General features: G+C 42.5%; 1 protein-coding gene across 1 annotated transcript in view; it reads left to right on the top strand.

Moving 5' to 3' along the window:
• The window catches only part of MED13L (mediator complex subunit 13L), a 187,646-nt gene that overhangs the window by 4,433 nt on the left and 156,863 nt on the right, over positions 1–26,350 (top strand). Inside the window, 1 exon segment of the mRNA XM_070951333.1 lies at positions 24,085–24,322. Coding sequence (XP_070807434.1) covers positions 24,085–24,322 — 238 coding nt within the window.

The following is a 26,350-nucleotide window of genomic DNA, read 5'->3' on the forward strand; positions in this document are numbered from 1 at the left end:
TAAATTTCACAAACACTAGCTTTTAGGATAATGTTATGGTGTGGTTGTGTCTCAACTAGAGTGCAGATAGGTGTATGTTTTATTGTGGCTAATTGAATAATAGGGAGCAAAACCAACAACCTCTTGTGACAGCTCAACAGGCTAACACATTCACTCTGGCACACTTTTGATGAAGTGCTCTGTAGTATGTTTATATTATGGCATAATTGAGAGTGTAGTAACTGTTAGATCAAATAGAAATAAAACATAGAAGTTGTAGACCGAATTAGTTACAATAGACAGATAGAGCAGTCTTGCATTGATAAGCTGAGGAACGTTATCACACATTAATGCCTTCCTTGTGTATGGCATCATCCACTTGTTTTCTTGTCCAGGAACATCTGCAATCCTAATTACTAGGTAACTTATGGTTCAATCAGAATACAGCTGGAAGGGACCATAGAGGTCTTCTAGTCCAACCCCTTTCTCAAGCAGGAGACCCTATATCATTTCAGATAGTTGGCTGTCCAGTTTTTTCTTAAAAGCCTCCAGTGTTGGAGCACCCATAACTTCTGGAGGCAAGCTGTTGCACTGGTTAATTGTCCTCACTATTAGGAAGTTTCTCCTTAGTTCTAGGTTGCTTCTCTCTTTCATTAGTTTCCACCCATTGCTTCTCGTCCTGTCCTCAGGAGCTTTGGAGAATAGCTTGACTTCCTCTTCTTTGTGGCAGCCCCTGAGATATCGAAACACTGCTATCATGTCTCCCCTAGTCCTTCTTTTCATTAAACTAGACATACCCAATTCCTGCAACCATTCTTCCTATGTTTTTAGTCTCCAGGCATTTAATTTAATTCAATTCAATTTAATTTAATTTAATTTAATTTAATTTAATTTAATTTAATTTAATTTAATTTAATTTAATTTAATTTAATTTAATTATTTAATTTAATTTAATTTAATTTAATTTAATTTAATTTAATTTAATTTAATTTAATTTAATTTAATTTAATTTAATTTAATTTAATTAATTCAATTTATATGTCGCCCCTCTCCGAAGACTCAGGGCGGCTCACAATACATTTAAAAAAATCATTATAAAAAAAAAACATTTAAAAATTAAAAACATTAAAAACTCATTCACACCATTCATGGCCGGATCTCGCCAGATCACAAGAACGAGATCAATGGCCCCCAGGCCTGCCGGAAAAGCCAGGTCTTCACCGCTTTTCGGAAGGCCAATAGGGTGGGGATGGTCCGGACCTCAGGAGGTAACTGGTTCCAGAGAGCTGGGGCAGCCACAGAGAAGACCCTCCCCCGCAGGCCCTCCAGCCGGCATTGTTTAGCTGACGGGACCCGGAGGAGACCAACTCTGTGGGATCTTACTGGTCGCTGGGAGCTATGCGGCTAATCATCTTAGTTGCTCTTCTTTGAACTTTTTTACTCCCATAGTCCGAACATCTTTTTTGTAACGTGGTGACCCAAGCTGAATGCAGTATTCCAGGTGTTGGTCTTGCTAAGGACTGAATAAAGTGGAAGGATGGATGGTTTTTTAACTGTTCTAATTCCATGCATTTTTATCGCCATGCTGGCTTGCCTTCTTTGGGAGGAAACTGTTCTTCTACCTTCAATTTCAGCTTTATACACATGATTTTAAAGCGGACATCCATCACTGTTAAAGCTTTACCGTTTACCTTGGTGTTGTAACTATGGAACTCAGCCCTGGAGGTTTCACCTTTACACAACACGTGTGAAAGGCCTGTCGTTTATTCTGATAGGCTTAAGATGTAATGGAACTGAAGATGTGTATTAAATTTTTAAACCTCTGTGAAATGTTTTGGTTCGGTGCTTTAGCTGCAGTAATGATCTGGGTTTTTTTTTTTTTTTTAAATTAGTGCCTGACATTTGTGCTCTGGAGTTCTGTCTAAATGTTTGAGATGCTTTTATATTTATATAAATTATATCCTTTCTGTCTTTCTTATTAATGCATTGAATTAAGTTTTCCTGTTTTTAATCTTTTAAGCGGTGTTGCCATCTGTCAGTGGACTTTGAGATGGATTAGAAATGATTTTTCCCCCCTAATGAAATAATTAGAAAAATAAAGAAAGCCATCATCTAGGCATTAACCTTGATGTTTAGGCTGTTTCTTCTATTTTCTTGAGCTTAGACAAGCCAGGCCAAAGAAATAAGAATGTGGCAGACAAAATGAATTTTGAATTACAGAATAAATAGAGTTGGAAGGACCTTAGAGGTCATCTAATCAACCCTCTTGCTCAGTCCTTATACAGTTCCATACAAATGGTTGTCTAGTCTCTTCTTAAAATCCTCCAGTGATGGAGCAGCCACAACTTCTGGAGGCAAGCTGTTCCACCGGTTAATTTTTCTCACTGACAGGAACTTTCTCCTTAATTCTAGAAATGAATGAAGGAAGGAAGCTTTACTGCCCAATCTTTGGAAGAGCTAGAGCAGGGGTGGGCAACCTTAAACACTCAAAGAGCCACAAACTGGAAGCCCCCCCATTCAATTCTGGAACTCACCGGAAGTCCAGTTCCCCCATCATGGTCTCCTCCTAGCACGGCATCGTTTTTCCTCTACCTGTCCTAACCGAAAGCCCTATCAATTGTGGAGCCGATCAGCAACAGGGAGCCGCAGCAGAGGGATGAAAGAGCCACATGCGGCTCCAGAGCTGCGGGTTGCTGACCCCTGAGCTAGAGGAACGTAGGGAGGTATAAAGTGAAGAGAGATGTTGTGCAAGACGGTTTTCCTAAAATAAGGGAACGCTGCATTCTTTCCCCTTGCCTTGTCTTTCGGGTTTTTGACCCCTTTCTCAGTTTCAAACATGGCTCCTTTCAAAAATTGCTCGCACGCCAGTATAAGAGAGGTGAATAATTGACAGATTCTTTGCCATAAACTCTTCTTTTTAACCACTGCTAGTTTCCCAGTATTGCAGATGGAAGTGAAATTAAATGGTGCATATCGGTCGGATTTCATGTGCAGGTGGTCCTCGACTTATGACCACGATTGAGGCAAGTTTTCTGTTGCCAAACAAGTTAAGTGAATTTTGCCCCATTTTACTACCTCTCTTTCCACAGTTAAGTGAATCACTGCAGTTGTTAGTTAGTAACACCGTTAGTTAGTAACCCAGTAACACAGCGAATCCAGTTTCCCCATTAACTTTGCTTGTCAGAAGGTCGCAAAAGGTGATCACATGACCCCGGGACACCACAACTGTCATAACTATGAGACTTCTCGGGTGGAGATGAAAGTTGCCAAGTGTCTGAATTTCAATCACGTGACCATGGGGATGCTGTAATGGCCGTGTGAAAAACGCCGTTGCGTTTTTCGTGTGAAAAACGCCGTTGTATTTGTCGTATCATAAATCTCCAATTCAAATTATCAAAGGCTTTTTGGGCATCAAGGAAAACCAGTGAAAATGCTGCTCAGAAGACGGAAGAGAACGCTTAAGTCCGTGATGACGAACCTATGGCACGCGTGCTACAGGTGGCACGCAAGCCATCGCCCCAGCTCAGCTCCACAGCGTATGCTCGCACCTCCCGCCGGTCAGCTGGTTTTCGAGTCTCTGCTGTACATTGGGGGGGCACATTAGGGAGACGCGTGCGCATGCACGAGGATGGGTCGCACACGGGGGGGTCGCCCGCGCATGTGCGGGGGCGGGGCGCACGGGGGGTTATGACCTCATTGTATTATGGGTGTGTGCATGCGCGCTTTTGGCACTTGGCGCCAAAAAGGTTAGCCATCACGGGCTTAAGTCCTTCCCTCCCCTCTGACTGATAGGACAGAAGCCAATGATTGCTTCTGGGCCCCCCCTTTTTTTAAAAAAAAATTGATTTATATGCCGCCCTTCTCTGGAGACTCAGGGCGGCTTACAATGCGTTTAGTTTAGTTTATTTGATTTGTATACCGCCCTACTCCCGAAGGACTCAGGGCGGTGAACAGCCAAGCAATAAAATACATAAATACACAAAATTTAAAAACCAGATAAAATCAAATTAAATCATTTTGGCCCAGACAGATTAAAACACCCCAATAATTTAAAAACAGATTAAAATTTACATATTAAAAGAGGGAGCATTAAGCAATATTAAGCGTTAAGCAATAGCCTTCATACTTTTGTATATTTTATACAAAGTCAGCTCATTGCCCTCACAAACTGGGTCCTCAATTTACCTACCTTAGAAAGGATGGAAGGCTGAGTCAACCTTGAGCCTGGTGAGATTCGAACTTGCAGTAATTGCAGACAGCTGAATGTTAATAACAGGCTTTTAGTCTGTTGAGCTATCCGGGCCTTCAATCACATAAGGAGGTGAAGCATGAGTTTGTACGCCGTTCCCCTTTTCTGTCGATCTTGAAATGCATGTGGTCCCTTTCCATTTTCATTTAGCAGGATTGTTGTCTTACAAGAAGCAACCCTGCAGAAATGTCTTGCCCACATAAACTTGATAATTACCCAACACACGCTTAAAACATGCGGTGGGATCTCAGAGCTTCGTCGGCGAGACCAATCAGTGCATTGTTTTCAAGTTGGGTTTTTTTCCCCCTCCCTCCTCTTGAGAGATACACGTAAATTTGGCCTCCTCCAAGCCATTTTCTTAGAATATTATTCATTGTTGGTGGTGACTCATTTCCTGTAGATACTAACTGCTTACTGTTCTGTTTCATCCTGGCTTCATTCAGAAGTCAAGGAGCGTTAATTCATGCTTTTTAAAAGTTGAAGTAGGCAAAGAAAAACAAACTTCTTATCTGTACCTCTCACCTTGTCTTGTTCTCCCTGTCGCTTCTTGACGGTATTAAATTCTTTTCTCGCACACATGAATTAGAAATCCTAAGCTAGCCGGGTTTGTAAGCCTGTGTGATAACTATCAGCCAGCGCAAAGTATCATGTTTCTAGTGTCAAATTTGTTTGGTTCCTGCATTCTTGATCTGAGCTGACCTTTGAAAACATACTTTCCTACAACATTAGTAAGCTGAATAAACAAGAACAGTCATTCTCTAAAGCTAATGGCTTTGGACAAATGTTTCAATTTCCAGATTTTCTTTCTTTCTTTCTTTCTTTTTTTTTTTCTGTGGTGGAAGAGAGAAGGAAGGTTCATTGGCTGTTCGGGTTTTTTTTTTTTATGGCTTTCTTGGACTGAAGTTGTATTTTTTTTTTCCTCTCCAGGAATTCCATAACTGGTGTGTGAAAACCAGCTCTGGATAAATTTGTTAGTTTTTAAGATGCTTCAAAAGCCATTGCTGTTTTTAACATTAGTAGACAAATGCCATCGGCTGTCTCGAAACCCCTCATTTGGGTTACAAGTCGCGTTAAGATTTTGTTTGAAGGAATTCTGCTTTATGGATGAACTGGACAGATACCCTGCGCTGATCTTGGGCGTTTTTCCACAGTCGGGTTTGTGTTATTAAAAGACTAAATGGTGGTAAAAGGTATTTGTTTTAAAGTATTGACTGTTACTGTATTTCTGTTGTACATATGCATCTCAATAAGCAGTTATGTAGGTTTAATTTTGTCAGTTTCCTCTTCGTTTCTCTATCAGTCACCAAGCTCGTTTTAATGAAGCACCCCAGCTAGAAATAAATCTTTATGTGCTGAAGGTCTTGACTTAACCAATAGAAATCAAATAAATATTTCCCTGGAAAAGTTGTTTTCAACAAAACTTGGTGCTTGGATTCACACATTACACTGAGAGCTATATAATGTGGGTTCCCCCCCCCCCCGTGCTTAGCACTTATATGAATCTTAGACTGTCGTATTTGTAAGCAGTATTGGGGTGACGTGTTCCCCCCCCCGCTTTTCATTCTGTATAAATCAGTCATTAAAACTTAACTGGATATAAGAATTGGATTGGCAGGATAGATAAATAAGTGAAATGCCCAGATCAGAGGTGGTATTCAGCTGGTAGCAGCGACCGCCCATCTGCTCGGGCGCAATCCTGTCCTATATTGGTGTGTTTTTGATGCCGCACGCATGCATGGATGGCGCATGTGTGTGTGAATTGCCGTGTTTTGTGATGCTGCAGGCATGCGCGGACGGCGCACGCTCACATTTCCGGTGCTGGGCGAACCGGTTGCTATGGTATGTGATCCCCACCTCTGGCCCAGATGTAGGAAGACGTAGAAATGACCCCATGAAAAAGATTCCTGGCTTGGAACTGCCACATCAGCCATGGACAATCCTGAATAGGATTCGCACCTCACACAGCGTCTGCCGGGACTCTGTGTATAAACGGGGCGTAGTCTCTTTCCCCTCACTGGGATTGTGGGATCTCACATCAAACTGTACCTCACATTGTGATCAGATGTAAGCTGAGGGCATATACCGGTCCTGATTTTTTCGTTTTTTTTTACCATATTAATGATACTGCAGTTCAGTGGTTAGATGGCCTAGGCCAGAGGTCTTCAAACTTGGCAGCTTTAAGACTTGAGGACTTCAACTCCCAGAATTCTCCAGCCAGCCGGCTGGAGAATTCTGGGAGTTGAAGTCCTCAAGTCTTAAAGCTGCCAAGTTTGAAGACCTCTGGCCTAGACCTTGATGGCGAACCTATGGCACGCCAGCTGCTCTTATGGTTTCCGGTGCGCACATGTGTGCCAGCCAGCTGGTCTTTGCGGGTGCTGGAGCGCTGGAAAATGGCCTGAAATGGCCCGAAAACTGGCCCAAAAATGGCTGAAAAACATAAATGGCTTGGTTTAAGAGAACACCGTTTTTGGGCCGGTTTTTTGGCCAATTTTTGGCCCAAAAAGCGTTGCAAAAAAGGCCGAAATACGACCTGAAAACCGCCCGAAAACTGGCCTGAAAATGGCCTGAAAAACGCCCAAAAAACCAGGCATATGTGTGCCATCCAGCTGATCTTCGGGTTTCCGGCGTGCGCACATGCACACACATGCTCGCACATTCTGGTTTGGGCACTCAGTGCTGAAAAGGTTCACTATCACTGGCCTAGACATTGATACCTGAACATAGATCTTTTTAACATTTATTGTGTTTTACCAAACTAGGTGAAATCTTAATATACAGGTAGTCCTCAATTTACAACAGTTCACTTAGTGACCGTTTGAAGTTATAACAGCACTGAAAAATGTTTTTCACACTTAACGACCATTGCACCATCCCCATGTTCACGTGATTTACTACATTCAGAGGCTTGGCAACTGACTCACATTTATGACGGTTGCAGTGTCCCGGGGTCACCCGATCCCCTTTTGCGACCTTCCTGACAAGCAAGTCCATGTGGGGGGGGGGAGAACCAGATTCACTTAACAACCGTGTGACTAATTTAACAACTGCAGTGATTCACTTTAACAAATGTGGTAAGAAAACGGGTTCAAAACTGACTTAGCAAAATTCTCACTCGGCAACAGAAACTTTGGGGTCAATTGTGGTTGTAAACCGAGGACTGCCTGTCTAAATTTTATACGCCATATGCCAAATAAATAAATAAATTTAAATAAGTTTGTTTAGTACACGATACTGTACCTACTAGGGACGCGGCGGCTCAGTGGCTAAGACGCAGAGCTTGTGGATTGAAAGGTCGGCAGCTCAGTGGTTCGAATCCCTAGTGCCGCGTAATGGGCTGAGCTCCCGTGACTTGTCCCAGCTTCTGCCAACCTAGCAGTTCGAAAGCAGGTAAAAAATGCAAGTAGAAAAATAGGGACCACCTTTGGTGGGAAGGCAACAGCGTCCTGTGCGCCTTTGGCGTTGAATCCTGCCGGCCACATGACCACGGAGACGTCTTCGGACAGCGCTGGCTCTTCGGCTTTGAAACGGAGATGAGCACTGCCCCCTAGAGTCGGGAACGACTAGCACAGATGTGCAAGGGGAACCTTTACCTTTACTGTACCTACTGTAAATACACAGGTGGAAGAAGATTTCAAACTGAAAAAGGCCAGACTGACTGCTTTGGTCTACTGCCCGGAAGAATTCCCTTTTGTGCATCCAGCCTTTTGTTTGCAGATCGTGTGAATTCTTCTGCTCTAGTCCATTTCTTTGGAATCGAAACCACCAGTCTCGATTAATGTGTCTTAAACAAAGGGAGACCACAGCCTTAACCGCTTAAAAATGAGGAACCGGATCCCACCGAATGCACCAAGCGGCCCTGAAATCCCGAGTGAGCCCACGTACGATTTGCCATCATAATATTGACAATTCAAAGAGTATCTTTTTTTTTTTAAAAAAAAAAGCACGTTGCAGTATTAACTGTAGTCCTTTAAAAAAAAGAGAGAGAGAGCGCATTTTTTTTCTTCTCTCCTCCCCTTCCTTCCATTCAGTTCAGCCATGATGTCACTCAGTGGCTTTTCTGCTTAGGCAGCAATTGTCCCTCAGGAAAGAGAGTGCACATTTTATTTTAGGAGCGGAGCTATAAATTGGTGTGCGTGTGTGTGTGTGTGTCTCGGCGGGCTTTAAAAAAAAAAATCCTTATTTGCTGATTGCACATTTGATAGATTTTCTCGTTTTTTAGTGCGGCTCCCACAGGACGCGGCCTTCGTTTCTTTTTTTCTTCTTCCTCCTCCTCCTCCTTTTAAATGCCTCCTGATGTTCTTCATCCCCGCTTCTGCCTTTGTGGCGGCGGCAACAGCAGCGTTGTCGAGAATTTGCAGAAGAGGGCATTGTCTAGAGAACAAGATCTCTCCCATCTAAAGGGCCCCGGGTTTTTTTTTTTGTGTTCGCCCCCTCGTTTGAAGTGGCAGATTATCCTTTTAAACGATACCCCCACTTACATTCGCGCCTGGCTGATGAAAACAGGGTTCTAGCGAGAGACTAGACATTCTCTCTTTAGTTATGTCATTAAGCTTCTGCTTCTTCCCCCCCCCCAAAAATCAATTTCTGACTGCTGTAATGTTGGTGGGGTTTTCGAAGCGAGCCCCTTTGCTGGATTCTGCCTGCTCGAACAAATGCTATTTACTTAAAGGGCTTTGTTAGAAATATAGGTGTCAATTCCAGGCAGCTTCTCCTCAGCTTGATATCTTTCACGATACTTGCTTATTATTATTATTTTTTGATAAAAAAAAACACACACCGCTCAGCTGGTACAGTCAGCATAATTGGTAAAGGCCACTTAGATATATTTTTATAGATTTAATCTCAAAGCACACGGCGGCACCCGTGAGAATTCTCTAAGCAGTTATACCTGCTGCGGTGGTTTGTTTCCCCATTTGGTGACTTCACAGCACTTTTCTTGGCTTACAATTTTACTCCTTGTGTATTAGGTTGTATCTTAGTATGGATTGTGTTTTGTTTAGCCTTTAAGTTTATTGCCCTTTCCCCCCCTCCCGCCCCCCCCCCTCCGATGACTGCATCCGTGCAGTCCTCCGTCCGTGATTTTCCATTGTCTTTTTCTGGATGGTTTTTGAGTTCCCAGTTTATTCAGCTACCCTAGAATACCCATCCAAAAATGCATACCAGAGGTGATTCAGCTTAGCAGCCAAGATCAGCCTTCCCTTGGTCACCTGCGGGTTGCCACCTGCATTGGTAGCATTTAAAGGTCAGGAACCAATATAACTAGTCCTCCATTGAGCTTCCACAGTTGGGATGGGCAACTTGGTCGTGTGATGGAATAGAGTTGGAAGGGACCTTGGAGATCATAGAATAGAATAGAATAGAATAGAATAGAATAGAATAGAATAGAATAGAATAGAATAGAATAGAATAGAATAGAATAGAATAGAATAACAGAGTTGGAAGGGACCTTGGAGGTCTTCTAGTCCAACCCCTGCTCACGCTGGAAACCCTATCCCATTTCAGACAAATGGTTGTCCAATCTCTTCTTAAAAACTTCTAGTGTTGGAGAATTCTCAACTTCTGAAGTTTAAGCCGTTCCACTGGTTAATTGTTCTCCCTGTCAGGAAATTCCTCCTTAGTTCTAAGTTGCTTCTCTCCTTGATGAGTTTCCACCCATTGCTTCTTCTCCTGCCCTCAGGTGCTTTAGAGAATAGTTTGACTCCTTCTTCTTTGGGGCAGCCCCTGAGAAATTGGAAGACTGCTATCATGTCTCCCCTAGTCCTTCTTTTCATCAAAGTAGACGTACCCAGTTCCAGCAACCGTTCTTTATATGTTTTATCTTCCAGTCCCCTAATCGTCTTTGTTGCTCTTCTCCGGTCATTAAGTGCAATAGCTACTGTGCTCACCATTTTTGGCTTTTCTTGGCTTTACGGACCTGCAAAGGTCGTAAGCGCGAGGATTGGTTGTGAAGCTACACTTTTCATCTCCATTGCAACTGCGAACCTTTGCTGTATGAGGCCATCGCTAAAACAAGGACTATCTGAGGCGCTAGTATTTTTTTTTTTCTTCTTCTTCTTCTTACGTTGTATTATAATCAAAGAATTGAAGGAAAGTGGTGATGTTGAATTCTCCGGAGATCTTAGCCCGTTGCAGGCCTTCCCTGTGCAGACCAGGGTGAGGAAGCGGGAGGCAACCTTACATATGAAAAGCTGCTTTGATGTCAGACTTAATTGTGGATTAGTCTTGCTAATTGCGTGCCAAACTGGAAAATCTAGGCGTAATTTGGAACGGTTGTACATTTTTCTGCTGAAATTGTGGTAGGACACTTTTCAGACAGAGATAGCTTTTGATTGTATAAGAAGAAGAGGTAGTAGGTCTACCCTTTCGTAAGCCTCATTTTAGAGTCTGTTAATGTGTTCATTTTAAGGGTGCAAAGTCACGTGAAAGCATATAGCACCTCTTTATTTTGAAGAAATGAGATTTCTTCAAAGAAATCTGAGATTGAGATTGAGGAGAGCAATGAATTTGTGAGTCATTTTGCGACGGCACTCACAATACGCTCTCCAAATTCCAGATACAGGTAGTCATTGCATACCGGTGTGTATACATTCAAACTAGATTGTGATATTTCTCTGTGTCATATGTGTGTGTATGTGGGTATATACATAATGGTTATCCTTTGAGAGCCTGAACGCAATGAAATTTCATTTTAATGTATGCTGATTAGAGTACATTTAAAGTGAAAATAAAGTTTTATTTCTATTCTGTTCTGTTCTGTTCTGTTTCTATTCTGTTCTGTTCTATTCATTCTAATTCTCTTTTTTCTTCTTCTCTTCTCTTCTCTTCTCTTCTCTTCTCTTCTCTTCTCTTCTCTTCTCTTCTCTATTAAATTCTAATTTAATAACTAACGTAACAAGTGCAATGATTCAGTTAACAACTGTGGCAAGAAAAGCTCGTGAAAGGGGGTCCCAGGTCACTTAACAAACATTTCGCTTTGCAGCAGAAATTTGGGGCTCCATGGTACTCGTAAGTCAAGGACTATCTGTACGTCCACTGGCTTAAAATGGTTGCCCTTATTATAAATAAAAACCGTTTTAGGGTAGTCTTTGTAGCAAATGTGTGGAAAGCTACGAGCGCAGCCAGCCTAGCTGTGATCAACGAATTGACTAACGTTTTAAGTAAGCTAATACCTTATAACATATGGTGACCATTTAGGTTATAGCACCAAACAGATTCATCCACATGTTTAAACAGCCAGCTCTCTCTGGTGGGGCACTTGGGAAGCTGGAAAGAAATTGGTGTGTTATGACGAGTGATGCAATTCTTACTAGGTTTTCAGCTGAAAAGAAAATAAATAATGTTTGTTAGGCTTGATTCTCCCGGAGATATAGGTTGCATTCTCAGCCTCTTGCTGTGATAGTGAATATTTACATCGAGATCTGGCTGCCTTAAGATGTTCCTGGACAGGAAGAAAGAAATTATAATCAAACCATAATATTGTTAATATCACATGTCTTCTCTGCGTCCCAAATAGAAGTTTTATGTTTGATTCTCGATGTATGGAATTTCAGTAGGCCCAGCAGTCCATATAGGACTGATTAGTCTGCATTATATATGCACATTTTTCATGATCAAGGTTTACTGGTCCATGTTAGTTAACCTGGATGATGGGAGGCAACCTTCTGAGATCTTTCACATTCAGAATTCCTCATAAGTATAAACTGCCGGAAAGCTGGCAGCCCAGGTTCGAGACCTGAGCACCATGCGAGGGGTGAGCTCCCGTCCTCGCCCCAGCTCCTTCCGACCTAGCAGTTCGAAAGCATGCAAATTGCAAATAGATAAATAGGTACCACTTCGGAGGGGAAGGTAACAACGATCTGTAACATCATGCTGGCTACATGACCACGGAGATGTCTTTGCGTAGCGCTCGCTCAGTGGCCTTGAAATGGAGATGAGCACCCATGCCCTATAGCAGGGGTATCAAACTTGCGGCCCGCGGGCCAGATGCATCATGCATGCCCCCCCACCCCCATTTTAGTGAAGGGGAAAAAAGATGCAATACATCATGTGACAACTTGACGTCATGAGTTGTCCTATAGTCGGCAAAGATTAGCAGAGTCAAATCTGCAAGGATTCTATAAAAATATAATATGAGGGTTGCTTTGATATATGGATCTTTACTCAAGTGCTGAAATCCGAAACAGTCCCTTCTAGTCTACAATGATTTTTCTAAATACTTTCCCCAGATATTCTAGATGACAACCTCCATAAACCCCAGCTAGCAAAACTAACATTCAAATATTGAAAGAATGTTGGTCTTAGGGCCACGGAGTCATCAAGATGGAGCTGAGTGGAATTAGATTTTAAGAAAATGACACCTTCGTTAAGAAATTTGTCGTCCCCCCCCCCCCCCCCCGAATGATTTTTTTTAAAAAAATTGGGCCTATTTAGCATTTAATTCAAGAAACGGCTTATTCTAGGTTGGGCTCATTTAATGATATGCCACAGAAACTCAGACATTAATTTTTTCCCCCCCAGACAAATTTGTATCGGGTTTGCCACCTCATATCAAGAAATCATTCTTATTTATGAATTTTAATTCTCCAAATCTGCATACGAATACAGCGGTTGTGAAGAAGAAATACATTCTTCTGTGATTTTAGACAATGCTTTTTTTCCCCCCACTGCAGCAAACATATTTTAGAAAAGGCATTTCAAGAGAGAGAGAGAGAGAGAGAGAGAGAGAGAGAGGGAGGGAGGGAGAGGCAGGGAGGGTGTCTGGTGCCTCCTGTGAATGGTTAAATCTGCCGCTTGATTAATTGGAAGCACAGTTTTAATCAATTAAAATGTTTTAAATCAATTCATCTAGCTAATGAATGGAACTGATCTGGCTGGCATAGGTTTCCCTATTTGACTTGAAATGGATGGATGAAGTGCTTTTTCAGCTATTTGTGGGGCTGGGGCATTTTACAAAAGGAAGCATTTATACATACGTTGGGTTTTATTTTCAGTGACATCTTCAGATCCACTCAGAAGGATCAAATAGCAAGATCAGGTGTTGGCTGGCTATTTTCTTCCACTACGAATTCCGTTTCGCCCATTTCCCTTGAGCGAAGTTCGCCGCCTCTAGATTTCTGGGAAATAATACAAAATATTTTTGCAATTTCCACTTAACGGGTTTGTGGTTCTGGTTCCTGAAATTCTCAGTCCAATCTGTGGTCCTGAGATTTCCCGGTTCCCCCCCCCCCCAATCCAATAACAAAATAATTTCAAACTTGGTTTTCTTTCTTGGGGATCAGCCGAAGGTCGGTTAGATATTGGGGGACTTCCACGATACTGACATCGCGATACTGTATTATTTTACACACTTTGAAAATCTTTTCATTTGGCCAAGCAACACAATCAGGGATATATTAACACTGAACTCATTGACAGATTGGATGGCTTCTGATTTCCCATTTATAGTTCTGAAGGCTTTTTCAATACAGTCAGTATTTAAAGTTGCTTGCCAGTGAGATGGGCAGCGAATAAATATAATAAACCAGGAAATAATTTGTTTTCTCACTGTAAAGGGCAAGAAAGGAAAAGACCTTTTCATGCTTGTATTTTGCCCTGAATCGTGAGTAATTCCAGTAGTTTTTCTCTCCCCTTATCCAGTTGTCTTCTTTCTTGTACCTGTAGAATTTCTCCTAGTGAGTAGTGACCCAGTGGTCATAAGTCTGAAAGCTACTTGGACCTTCTCTGTCTCGGTGGATTCGCTCTATGGCAGTGATGGCGAACCTTTTTGGCACTGAGAGCCCAAACTGGAACATCTGTGCATGTGTGCACGCGCTGGAAACTTGAAAACCAGGTGGCTGGCACGGGCATGCCTTTTTGGGGGGCTGATTTGGACCCCAAAATGGCCAGAATTTTTTTTTTAAATTTGATTTATATGCCGCCCTTCTCCGGAGACTCAGGGCGGCTTACAATGCGCTAAGCAATAGCCTTCATCCTTTTGTATATTTATACAAAGTCAGCTTATTGCCCCCACAAACTGGGTCCTCATTTCACCTCCCTTAGAAAGGATGGAAGGCTGAGTCAACCTTGAGCCTGGGGAGATTCGAACCTGCAGTAATTGCAGGCAGCTGGTCTTAATAACAGGGTGCTTTAGACCACTGTACTACCAAGGCTCTTAAAATGCCACGAAGAAGGCCAGAAAACGGCCCCAAAAAACAGCCTGAAAACGGCCCGAAAACGGCCTGTTTTTTGGCCATTTTTGGGGCCATTTTCCGGAGCTCCGGCACCCGCAAAGACCAGCTGGCTGGCACACGTGCCCACATACAGGGCTCTGCATGCCACCTCTGGTACAGGTGCCACAGGTTTGCCATCACGGCTCTAGGAGAAAAATATTGGGTGTAGGAGGGCAGCTCCTGTGATGTTTGTGGGGAAAATGCATTTAGGGATCCCTTGACAAGACTGTGATTTGTAATGTCTGCAAATGTGGGTCTTTGCAAACATATATTTTAGTTTCATACTACAGGTGGTTCTCGACTTACCACACTTCTTTTAGAGACGGTTCAAAGTTACAGCAGCATTGAAAAAAAGTGTCTTATGAATGTTTTTCGCACTTGCAACGTTTGCAGCATCCCCACAGTGGCGTGATTAAAATTCAGATGCTTGGCAGCTGGTTCCTATTGACGACAGTTGCAGTGCCCCTGGGTCAGGGAGGGGATTCCCTTTTGTGACCTTCCGACAAGCAAAGCCAGATTCACTTAACAACCGTGTTGCTGATTTTTTTGGCAGTGATTCCCTTAACAATTGCGGCAGGGAAGGTCGTAAAACAGGGCAAAACTCACTTAGCAACCGCCTCACTTAGCAATGGATATTTTGGGCTCGATTGTGGTCGTAACTCGAGGATTCCCTGTACTGATGGATGGTATTGGGGAGCATCCCCTGAGATACTTTGAATGTAGAGATGCTCAGGAGAAAATAATTTGGTTTGTAGGCAAGGTTTTCATGCACTGTCATAATCTGGATCCATGCATACTTATTTAAATTGGAAGGTAGTAATTGGCAAACTATTTACTGTATATATTCACAGATAAATGGAGAATTTTAGGGGCCATAATACACGCTCCAAATTGGGTTCGATTTATCTATGGATGGGGCTTATTGTCAGCTTTCCTAGACCAGGGGTGTCAAACTCGAGGCCCCGGAGGCCGGATCCAGCCCGCGGGGTACTTAGATCTGGTCCGTGGGGGCCACCCTGGAAATAGCGAAGGACCGGCCCGCGGTGCTTCTGCCAGCGAATACGGGCTCCCGAGCTCCATTTTCGGCTGCCACAGCCTCCTGCAACCCTCTGCCAGTGAAAACGGAGCTCGGGAGGGCGGCGTGTGTCCGTTTTCACTGGCAGAGGGTTGTAGGAGGCTGTGGCAGCCGAAAACGGAGCTCGGGAGCCTGTTTTCACTGGCAGAGTGCTCGGGCCACTACAGGCGCCCCCGACAGGAGTGATGTCGAGCTGGCCACGCCCACCCCGGCCACACCCACCCCAGTCCCGCGAGGTCAAACACAACCCTGATGTGGTCCTCCACGAAATTGAGTTTGACGCCCCTGTCCTAGACAGGAAACGCGAGCAGATGAGCAATTTCTACTTTATTGTAGCGCTATATTAACATAATTTTGCAGGTCTGAAAGTACAGATCTCCCGTCGTTCCCTTTACAGCCTGAGAAATTGGGGAGAGTTCCTACTGAGCGTCATTCTCCGTCCATTATACACTTATGGGCGATGCCCCCTCTTATCTGATCATATAAACCTTTTGGTCTTGTTTCTCATGGTCTTTCTCACTTACTAATTACCCTTATCCTTGAATATATATAGCAATCCTTTTTAAAGTAGAGTGCTTTATACTTAGCTGCTTTGAAACTCATCATATTTGGTACTCAACGCAGCAACTTGAAAATTTTGTCCCCGGTACTCATCTTGGGAGAACGATCAGTGAAATGGCTTGTCTTCAGAAGTTGTGGTTGCCCCATCACTGGAGGCTTTCAGGAAAGGATTGGACAGCCATTTGTCTAAAATGGTATAGTGTCTCCTGCTCAAGCTAGGACTAGATGACCTCCAAGGTACCTCCTGTTATTCTATGTTCTATGTTTGGTAACGTACCAGCTGTCGGTTGCCTTATAACACACTACATTATTCTTAATGGGAAAAAAATTGTTTGTTACTCATTGTTTTTGCGCTTCCTGAAACCCATAAAGTACTACTATACCATACATCATGTGTAACAGATAAATCCATCCATGGATAAGCAGGCCCTTGAAGTTTTAATTGAAACGCCACAAAATTCTGCCACCTATGTGCCAGTGTGCCAAAACACGTGCCAATACTGAAAGTTCAAAATTCAAAAATTTTGGCTTATCAACAATTAGCGAATGGACTTATTTGCAGGTCTGCAGGGTAGTTGTTGACAGTAGAACCTGTAATAATATATATTTCAAGGTTCATGTTGTTGTTGGTTGCGAAGTCATGTCCGATCCATCGCGACCGCATGGACAGCGTTCCTCCAGGCCTTCCCGTCCTCTACCATCCTCTGGAGTCCATTTAAGCTCACGCCGACTGCTTCAGTGACTCCATCCAGCCACCTCGTTCTCTGCCGTCCCCTTCTTCTTTTGCCCTCAATCTTTCCCAACATTAGGCTCCTCTCCAGGGAGTCCTTCCTTCTCATTAGGTGGCCAAAGTATTTGAGTTTCCTCTTCAGAATCTGTCCTTCTAAAGAGCAGTCAGGGTGGATCTCCTCTAGGACTGACCGGTTGGATCGCCTTGCAGTCCAAGGGACTCACAGGAGTCTTCTACAGCACCAGAGTTCAAAGGCCTCCATTCTTTGGCGCTCAACCTTCCTTGTGGTCCAACTTTTCCAGCCATCCATTGCAACTGGGAAAACCATCGCCTTGACTATACGCTCTTTTGTTGGCAGGGTGATGTCTCTGCTTTTTAGTAAACTATCTAGATTTGCCATGGCTTTCCTCCCCAGGAGCAAACCTCTTTTAATTTCTTGGCTGCAGTCCCCATCAAGGCTCATATTTCCTGGTAAAAAGAATGTCTATTTGCTTTTTCCTCATGCTATGTTCCATTCGGAATGTCTTATTTATTTCTACCAAGGAAAGGCTTCTCAGGGTTCCCGTGCAAATATATGTTGAGGTTCAGAGAGCTCAAATAGTAAGGCTGTTGCAGAATTTGAACAGCTCTAAAGACTTCCTTACGGAATTCTCTTGGGCTCGTTGGGAGTTAATTCGAAAATGGCCTAATTGGTGAAAATTAAGCGGCTTCTGATGTTGGAATGGCAACTTCTTGGAATATAATAGCTTTTTTTCCAATCAGATGGTGTTTTTCTTGTTCTATTTTACTGGAGGAATCAGTGTTTAGAATGTTATATTTAGTGGATTTTATGCCCTTTGATATACCATCTGTCTTGTGGACAAGTGCCAGTATTGCTGCTAAAAGATTAAGACTGGGTGGATTATATATCTCTCTCTCTGCTGTTGTGATTATGGTATAGCTTGCATTTAAGCACTGGCGGCTGTTTGGTCATGTTACAAATTGCGATGACTGGTCTTTGCTAAGTTACAGAGAAAAATAAAAGTAAAGACTCTGCTTTAGTGGATCTGGTTGTAACTTGTCTTTGTATCCCAGGGCCATAAATATTTGTTTTAAAAAAAAACAAACGTAATAATTTATTAACAGTTGCAATCTTTTTTTTTTTTTTTTTTTGCTTACGAATGACTGAACTTGCAGTCTTTCAGATCCAGTTGATAAGAAGTTAAAAAATGAGTAGTCTAGAAGGTTCTTAGTCACATATTGCATAAGAATGTAGGTTTATCTCAGCCATAATTCTGTTTTGCTGAAAATATCACTCTCTGCATTTCTGGTGCTCGAACCATATCTATATTTCTGTTGAGTTGGTAGCAGGGGTGAAATCTAGCAGGTTCTGAGAGGTTCTGGAGAACTGGTAGCGGAAATTTTGAGTAGTTCGGAGAACCGGCAGATACCACCTCTGGCTGACACCAGAGTGGGGTGGGAATGGAGATTTTGTAGTATCCTTCCCCTGGAGTGGGGTGGGAATGGAGATTTTGCAGTATCCTTCCCCTGCCATGCCCACCAAGCCATGCCCACAGAACCGGTAGTAAAAAAAAAAAATTGAATTTCACCACTGATTGGTAGCCCTATTTTGTAGTATTCTAGGAAAATGAATATAAATCGATGAGAAGACTATTTCCACCTGTATAACATAGTGACATTTTCTGACATAGTGTTTTTTGCCCGTAGTTTGATCAAAAGCATTTCTGAGCTGTAGCTAGGTAATACGTATTTATTTTGGTTAGCCTTATGGAAATGAAATGTCTCCTAGAATGTTTTGCAAAGTTTATTTCCACTAGGGCTGATGCAATTGATAGACAGATATCTTAAATTGCTATGTAACACATAAAGCATTTGGCAGAATCGCTGGGAGCACATAATTTATAGATGACATGATAGAGACAGATGCTAGTTCCAGGGAGTCATCTAATTGTACATTTCTTAAAAATGCATAATTAAAAACTGAAACGAGAGCATTGGATCTGCTCTTAATGCCTGTAGCTGACGTCTTCTAGTAAGATAGTAGATCTTTCAAACATGTCCTGCCTTTTGGTAGCGTGTATTAATGTGTTTTCAGTTAAAAGGAGCAAAGGGAAGATGGGTGGTCTCATCCATACTGATAAAGGTTGCTTGGAAACAAAGGCAGTCTTCCCCCCCCCTCCAGACGCCTTTGGGTTGGATTTTTTGTTTTATTTTTGCTTTTGTTTTAATCTCTTTGCCTGGTTTAGATTGGCTGAAATAGCTGTTACAGGTTCTGATTTTCACTCCAGATAAATAATTATGGGTTTCTACAGATTTCTGCCATTGAAACGAGAGATCATTTCGTCCTGAAACAGACCTCTTAAAGGAAATTATCTTCCACTCTAACGCTGTACGAACGAAGCCAGCAAATTCAACTTTGGGCTTTCATGTGATATAGCTCTGTTAAAAAGTAACTGGGAAATGAATTAATTGCTTGCTGCAGAGAGGTTATAAAACGGTTGATTATTTTCATAGGAGGCGATTAAACGGATGACAGAAAAATTTCCACCACTGTATTTGGAGAAAATGTTCCACTTTCTTATTAAGAAAGAAGAAGAAGAGTGGATTTTATTTATTTATATTTATATATAAAGGGAAGCCCTATGCTCTCTCCCATATTGTCGAAGACCAGGTGCTTCGACAGAAAAACACTTAATCTCTCCCCTGGCTCAGCTGATAAAGGGAGGAGAACTTGTGGCTCAGAGGTTAATACAACTGCCTAATATGCAGGCAGCCCAAGTTGGAATCCGAGTAAGGGTATGGCTAGCTGATGAGAGCTAAATAGTTTGAAATAGATCTATACTAGTCTCCCTTTATTTCTTTATCAGCAATATATATATATATATATATATATAATTGTTTTCTGAGGTTTTCGCGGGTGTTTGTATGTAGGTCTTTGGTTATTCGGGTTTTCTCCCGCGTTCACACTCCCACTGGCAGTTAAAAGGAAGAAACAGCTGCGATCACACACATTGCTCCTAGAAGCACGAAGCCGAGAACACCAGCCTGAAGATGACGAATGAGACTTCGTCGAAACGTCGCCAAGACACGTCCAATTTTACGCGGGAGAAAACCCGAATAACCAAAGACCTACATATATATAATTAGCTGTATAATATTTGGATATCAGTATCAATTAGAGTGGGCTTTTATAATTCACATTTCTGAGGCAACTACTGTCTCTAGAAATTTTGACGTTATACCTTGAATGCCTGTGCAGCCTCTGTTTATTTGCCAAGAGAGAAGATTAAAAGCAAACATGCATAATTCAAGCATTGTAAATTAGACCCAGTTGCATGAAGGTATCGGGAAAAAAGAAATAATTCAAATTCAGAGTTGTTTGGAAGACCTGCATCACTTCGATGGTGAAGCTCCAGTTTCTTTCTTGAGGATTTTTGACTTTATTTTAATAGTGATCCCCCCCCCCCCCCCCCCGGTTGAGTCCCGTTTGGGTATGATGTGGCCTCTTTAGAATACATGGTTGTTATGTTATCAGTCCTGTAAGCCGAACTAGTTTAACTTTCCATTCATAGTATATAGCTCCACTGTCCAAATCCTGTAATAAATCAGCCACTTAGCCGCTGCTTCTCTGATTCTCCCTGCCTCTGGTAAAACTGTTAGCCTTAAGGGCAACTGGAATTAGCGCTACCTAGGCCAACGGAGACCTTGGATGCCGATCTTACAGAAGCTTCCTTGCAGAATTGAGAAAAAGACCCTCATGTGAATTGCCACTCAAATAAATCCTCACTGGGGGAAACACTTGAGAGATCAGTCAAAAAGAAGGGTTAGTCTGAAAAACCATTAGACCAAATAGCTTTCGCTCAACATAAAGGTAAAGGTTCCCCTCGCATATGTGCTAGTCGTTCCCGACTCTAGGGGGCGCTGTTCATCTCCATTTCAAAGCCGAAGAGCCAGCGCTGTCCGAAGACGTCTCCGTGGTGATGTGGCCGGCATGACTCAACGCCAAAGGCGCACGGAACGCTGTTCCCTTCCCACCAAAGGTGGTCCCTATTTTTCTACTTGCATTTTTTACCTGCTTTCGAACTGCTAGGTTGGCAGAAGCTGGGACAAGCAATGGGAGCTCACCCCATTACGCGGCACTAGGGATTCGAACTGCTGAACTGCCAACCTTTCGATCGACAAGCTCAGAAAAGCAACATGTCCAGTAATAAATGACATTAAAAAAAAGAAAAAAAAAAAGATCACGAACCTGAAAAAGTCAGTAAAGCATCCATTGCAAATCGGTCCAATGGGGAATATCAAAATCTGTCCTTTCCTTCAAAATAAAGATAGCAATTTCTGATTACGGTAGCCATAATTTTAATAACGGGCCACCTTATCGTCTGTGCTTGCACAAGACGTGGAGCTGAACTGAAATAAGAGCGGGCACACTTCGTAGTTCAGCATCTGCGAGGCAGACCGGCGTTTTAAACCGTTATATAGTTTATTTATTTTGGCCAAGTGTGATACGTAAACAAAGCACTTGTGTTTAATTAGGCTGGGTTTCAGAGGTTAACATGTTACATGATCCAAATTAGGTTATTTCTACTTATTTTCCGAGCTTCCTTGTAAAGTTAAAGGTAAAGGTTCCCCTCACACATCTGTGTTAGTCGTTCCTGACTCTAGGGGGCAGTTGCTTACCTCCGTTTCAAAGCCAAAGAGCCAGGGCTGTCCGAAGACGTGGTCATGTAGCCGGCATGACTCAATGCCAAAGGCGCACGGAACGCTCTTACCTTCCCACCAAAGATGGTCCCTATTTTTATACTTGCATTTTTTACCTGCTTTCGAACTGCTAGGTTGGCAGAAGCTGGGACAAATCACGGGAGCTCACCCCGTTGTAATGTAACGAGACCCAATAAATACCTGGCTGATACCCAGTCTTTGTAAGGTCTCAGAAGCCCAAATCTCGTAGAAATGTACCTACAGCCAACTCTCTCAAAAACATTACAGGAAGTTCTCGACGTACGACTTACAACTGAGCCTAAAATTGACGTTGTTAAAGCGAGATGTCTGTTAAGTGAGCTTTGCCTCATTTTATGACCTTTCTTGCCACGGTTGTTAAGTGAATCACCGCAGTTGATAAGTTCGTCCCAGGGTTGTTGAGTGAATCTGGCTTCCCCATGCCTTTCGCTTGTCAGAAGGTTGCGAAAGGGGATCGATCACGTGACCTTGGGTAGGACACAGCAACGGTCGTAAGTACGAGTCAGTTGCCAAGCGCCTGAATTTTGATAGCATGGGGATGCTATAGAGGTCGTAAGTGTGAAAAAAAACTCACTTAACTTTGGCAGGAAAGGTCATGAAATGGGTAAAATTAAGTTATCAACTGCCTCGCTTACCGACAGAAATTTTGGGCTCCGTTGTGGTCGTACGTCGAGGACTACCTGCAATCACCTCTTTTGTTCCTTTTTACATTGTTGGGTTGGCGTTTCCTCTGGTTTTTTTTTTTTTTTTTGTGTGTGTGTGTGTGTATGATTTGGAGGAATAATTATTAGGGCTTTTCTATGGCTCTTTTGGCTTCTCCACTGCCTTAACTCTAGCTTTATAAATCTGCCTCTGGTGGAAAGTATATGATTGAGGGTAGTCGTAAATTAAGCAAATAGCTGCTTTCAGAATTGTGTTTGTGAGTGTGTGTCCGTGCGCATGCCGAAACGCCCACCGGTTGCTTCGTTAGAGAATAAAGTCACTGGACGCGCCGTAGAATCTCACCTAAATTACCTTTTCTTTACATTTAGTTTACGCATAGAGAGAACTCATGCATTCCTGTCAATGAGCAAAATGCAGGTATCCACAGCAAGAACTTTATTGGTTTCTTAAAAGAAAGGACTGTTCCGCCCCCTCCCCCCTCCCCAATTTGCTAAATGATTTTTTTTTTTTTGAGCTGGGGATCGATCATGCAAGCGATTGATGAAGCAGCTTCCGCCGGTTAAAATTTGCGATGCCGCGTTTCTGCGATAGGAAAGGCTAAGCAGTGTGTTTGTTAACAGCTGTTGCTGGTGATTATTATAATTTAAGAAAGTGGCAGAGATCAATAGGAAGTGAAACATACACAGATATATTTCATCTTTTTATTACTTATTTAATCAATGTATTAGCTGCCTCAGCCCTTCAGGCAGCTATAAGTGATACTGCATAGAGGAAGGTAGTTGTCAAGATCTTTTTTCTTCTAAAGTTTCTTTTTTCCTTCCTCCTCTTCTTCTTTTTTTTTTTTGACTGACAATTCAGGAGTCCATGTTTTATGCAGTTAGTAATGCTCGGGGTTTTGACTTGCACAGAAACTTCGTTTTCAGCGCTAACAGGTTTAGCTATACTATTTCTAATTGAACTGAATTTGCTTGATGTCCTGGCTTAGAATCACTGTATATCAAAGGCTTATTTTTTAATAGTTCTTCTCTGCTTCTGAGATCTTCTAAGAGCTGCATTCTGTTCTAAGAGCTGAAATGTCTTGCCTTCTTGTGCTTTGGAGAATAGCTTGACTCCCTCTTCTTTGGGGCAGCCCCAACATTTTAAATGGGTTGCAGGAACTGGGTATGTCTAGTTTAATGAAAAGAAGGACTAGGGGAGACATGATAGCAGTCTTCCAATATCTCAGGGGCTGCCCCAAAGAAGAGGGAGTCAAGCTATTCTCCAAAGCACCTGAAGGCAGGACAAGAAGCGATGGGTGGAAACTCATCAAGGAGAGAAGCAACCTAGAACTAAGGAGAAATTTCCTGACAGTGAGAACAATTAACCAGTGGAACAGCTTGCCTCCAGAAGTTGTGGGTGCTTCATCACTGAAAATGGTTAAGAAGAGAGTGCTATAGGGTTTCCTGCTTGAGCAGGGGGTCGGATTAGTAGGGTCCAACTCTGTTATTTTATTTCGTTCTGTTTGGATTTTTAAAAGAGCAATATGACAGCGTGTACTATATCATAGCTTCTGCTTATTCCTTTTGTATCGCAGACATATGGATAATTCTCTTCCCTCTTTTCCAAGGGGATACAAGTGTAAATACAGTTTGTTCTGTAATTTCATTTATTTGGTTAATAGCTTCTCCAGTTAAATAGGGCAACTGACCATCGGGTGGAAATATTAAGGGGAACAATCCTTTCTGCGTTAAAACTATTTTCATTTGGATGATGCTTTTTGTAGTTTAGCAGCTTAAGGTTTTAGAATGGGGGTGGGGGAAATAATCCTGCAAATCAGTTGGCTGTAAAAACTACGATTTTAATAACATGTTGCTTCTGTTTGTTTGTTTCTTTCCCGCAGGCGGAACTGACAGGCATCAAGTGGCGTAGGTACAACTTCGAAGGTCATGGAGACTGTGGACCTATTATCTCAGCCCCTGCTCAAGATGACCCAATTCTCTTGAGTTTCATCCGATGTTTGCAAGCCAATCTCTTGTGTGTCTGGCGCCGTGATGTCAAACCGAATTGTAAGGAGCTATGGATATTTTGGTGGGGAGACGAACCGAACCTGGTAGATGTAATACACCATGAGCTACACAGTAAGTATATATATATTTTCCCTCCTCGGCTTCAACTCTTAATTCTACAGTGAAAGCCTCTCTTTAATGTAGTGTTTGTTGTTTATACAGGTCGTCCTCGACTTACGACCACACTTGAGCCCAAACTGCCTGTTGCTAAAGTGAAACATTTGTCAAATGAGTTTTTTTGCCCCATTTCATGACCTTTTTTTTTTTTTTTTTAATTTGATTTATATGCCGCCCTTCTCCGGAAACTCAGGGCGGCTTACAATGTGCTCAGCAATAGCCTTCATCCTTTTGTATATTTATACAAAGTCAGCTTATTGCCCCCACAACTGGGTCCTCAATTTACCTACCTTAGAAAGGATGGAAGGCTGAGTCAACCTTGAGCCTTGGCGAGATTTGAACCCTGCAGAAATTGCAGGCAGCTGGTCTTAATAACCAGCTTAATAACAGGGTGCCTTAAACCCCTGTACTACCAAGGCTCTTAATTTTCTTGCCACAGCTGTTAACTGAATCACTGCGGTTGTTAAATGAGTAACACGATTATTAAGTGAATCTGGTTTCCACATCGACTTTGCTCGTCGGAAAGTCTCAAAAACGGGGAATCTCATGACCCCTGGACACTGAAGCCGACATAAATATGAGTCAGTGGCCAAGCGTCTGAATTTGGATCCCGTGACCACGGGGATGCCGCCACCGTCATGTGAAAAATGGCCATAAGTCATTTGGTGCCGTTGTAGCTTCAAACGGTCACTAAATGAACGGTTGTAACTCGAGGAGTACCTGTATACACCGAGCTTGTATAAAACGGATTTCCATTTTTTTTTATTTTATTTTTTAATGATGCCTTGGATTGGATGCGAGAATGTTTGTGGTTTGGGGCGCGAGTCCTTTTGAATAAACTCCAAATGTGCATATTGAACTAAAGTAGATCAGTGAAGATTATAAAGGCTTGGTGACTCATATAATCCTCCATGTAGACACTTAATCGCCAGTTTTAAATCTTTTTTTTTTTTCTTTGTTTGTTTTGCTTTTGAAATTATGTGGCCGAAATGTGGATGAATTGGTACGTTTGCACGAGGAATCGAATCTCCAATCTGTTGCAAGCTTTATGGTGTTTGTGCCAGTGGTGAAATCCAATTTTTTTTTACTACCGGTTCTGTGGGCGTGGCTTGGTGGGCATTGCAGGGGAAGGATATTGCAAAATCTCCATTCCCTCCCCACTCTGGGGCCAGCCAGAGGTAGTATTTGCCAGATCTCCAAACTACTCAAAATTTCTGCTACCGGTTCCCCAGAACCTGCCAGAATCTGCTAGATTTCACCCCTGGTTTGTCCCCACACGACTACTGTGAGCGTTTTGTGTTGAATCCGGCCAGTGTTTGTAACCTGGAGCCAAATGATGAAAATAAGAGTTCGTCAACCTAATTTCCTAAAGCCATTTTACCCCAGGGCAGATCAGTGGCTGTGCTTTTTGAAAATGTCACTTAATTTTATTACATTATCCTGAAATTAGTGGAGACTTTATCTCGTTCAGGTATTTCTTCAGCACTGGTACATTGCTTATGTCACAGTGAAGGGGAAAAATGTGATTTTGCAACTGTAGGAGGAGGAGTGACAGAACCCGGGAGTGGAGTCAAAAGAGTGATCAGCCTAGAATCCCTACATAGTCACAAGCTAACTTCCCTTGGATTCCGTTGACCCTTATCTAACTCCTAGCAGGTGCTAACCGTGAGTTGAAAAGATTCCTGTGTCTACTGTGCCTACTAGGCTTTAGTAAGAAATCCTTTTGTTTGGGCCTTGCCCTGTGGATCTGATTTTTTGGGGGGCCTGACAGCAGCAAGCCACAATGATGGTTGCTGTCTGGCTTCTTAGGTGAGGAACATCTGGAAAACACATGTCGTTGCTGGTTAAAGAAAAACAACAACGGAGACCTCATATTAACTTTTTATTTTTTTTTTTATTTTTAGGAGATTTTATATAAATAAGTCATGAACAGGAGTACATGGTCAGCCTGGCAGTGTTTAAACGTCAACTCCTTTGCCGTTC

Source organism: Pituophis catenifer, unplaced genomic scaffold (genome assembly GCF_029215685.1).
Source record: "Pituophis catenifer annectens isolate HBS135680 unplaced genomic scaffold, rPitCat1.0.hap2 SCAF_10, whole genome shotgun sequence".
Classification (NCBI taxonomy): domain Eukaryota; kingdom Metazoa; phylum Chordata; class Lepidosauria; order Squamata; family Colubridae; genus Pituophis; species Pituophis catenifer.